This window comes from Penaeus vannamei, chromosome 36 (assembly GCF_042767895.1).
Source record: "Penaeus vannamei isolate JL-2024 chromosome 36, ASM4276789v1, whole genome shotgun sequence".
Taxonomy (NCBI): domain Eukaryota; kingdom Metazoa; phylum Arthropoda; class Malacostraca; order Decapoda; family Penaeidae; genus Penaeus; species Penaeus vannamei.
Genome location: NC_091584.1, coordinates 27,048,935 through 27,050,233, shown reverse-complemented (window position 1 = coordinate 27,050,233; position 1,299 = coordinate 27,048,935). Strand labels below are relative to the sequence as shown.

General features: G+C 46.3%; 1 protein-coding gene across 1 annotated transcript; it reads left to right on the top strand.

The window, feature by feature from the left end:
- The first annotated feature begins 732 nt into the window (after positions 1-732).
- LOC138859512 (CD209 antigen-like protein D) lies at positions 733-1,214 on the top strand. Its single transcript, XM_070114940.1, has 2 exons — positions 733-892; positions 1,027-1,214. The coding sequence occupies exons 1-2, from the start codon at positions 733-735 to the stop codon at positions 1,212-1,214; spliced, it is 348 nt and encodes a 115-aa protein (XP_069971041.1).
- The last annotated feature ends 85 nt before the right edge of the window (positions 1,215-1,299 follow it).

Below are 1,299 nucleotides of genomic sequence, written 5' to 3'. Positions count from 1 at the left end.
TTTATAGGTTTAGGGGCATTTTAATTTAGTCCGATTTGGGATTTTGACCTTGAGATATGATGGCAAATGTTTTGGATCTCTGACCAAATAAAAAGAAAAATGTTTGTACACATATATATGATAGGCTACATTTTACTAGAATATATTTTCAATAATTTTCTCAATATTACAGTGACAATCAGTCTTCAGAAGAGAATGAACCTTCAGTGGCTGACAAGCTCCCTGTTGGTGACCGCAGCAGTCATGGTCGAAGCTGAGGAGGTCACCTACACTGGGGTCATGTGGAGGGCAGCCAACGTCCGGGACTCCATAAAGGGAGCGCCCGTGGAAGAAGTGACGGTGAAGTGGGAGCTGGCTTGCGCTGCCGAAGCCCAGAGGCGACCGTGGTGCACCCTGTATTGTTACATCGGTAACCTGTGTAGCTTTTACAATGTTACGTTCCCTCCCACCGTCTTCCCTGCCGTTGTCAACTGCAAGACGATATCTGCAGTCCGTATATGTATGTTTCAGTCTTTGTATCATATTTTCTGTGAAACAAACGTAGCTCGTCTTGTCGACCGCAAAGAAATAATTCATTATAGTGCAAATTTCCTTAAATGGTAATAAACCATTTTGCAGTATATCTCCATTTTGGTGTGCCCGCGCAAGCACCACAAACAGATGGTCCATCCACTGACCCGAACCCTAACCTTGTCCCCTGCAGCCTGCAGCCCCCCCTTCGGCCCCGTCCTCATGCTGGAGGACTTGGGATGCCTCTACACGGTGACAACCCAGAGGAACTGGATCGCCTCCCGTGACAACTGCCTCTCCTATGGCGCACATCTGTTCGTTCCTCAGACCAGCGAGCAGTATTTTGCTTTGAAGGATCATTACACTTCAAAAGGTCTTCTGAGTGAGTTTGGGATAAGAAATGACATGTTCCACATCTGCACCTGAATACATAGTGTTGCAGGAAACAAAATTATATACCTATCATTACTCAATCATGAGTTTGTACGTTTGCCAGTTCGTGTCTTTATTCTGCAGACTGGAAATGGGTCGGACTAACCGCTCGAAAGTGGCTGGATGGTCGCCTGGCAGAAGACGTGTGGAACGGCGGTGAGCCCAATGGCCCTGCTGACACTTCACAGTGCGGACTGATGCAACCTGAATGGTCCATGGATGACAAATACTGCGTGGAAAGCTACGAGTACATCTGCCAAGTCGACTTGTAGAATGGATGCACTACAGGAAAAGGGAACGAAAAATATTTCTATGTATTTGAACACAGTGTTGACCACAAACCCTCGTGATTTTTTT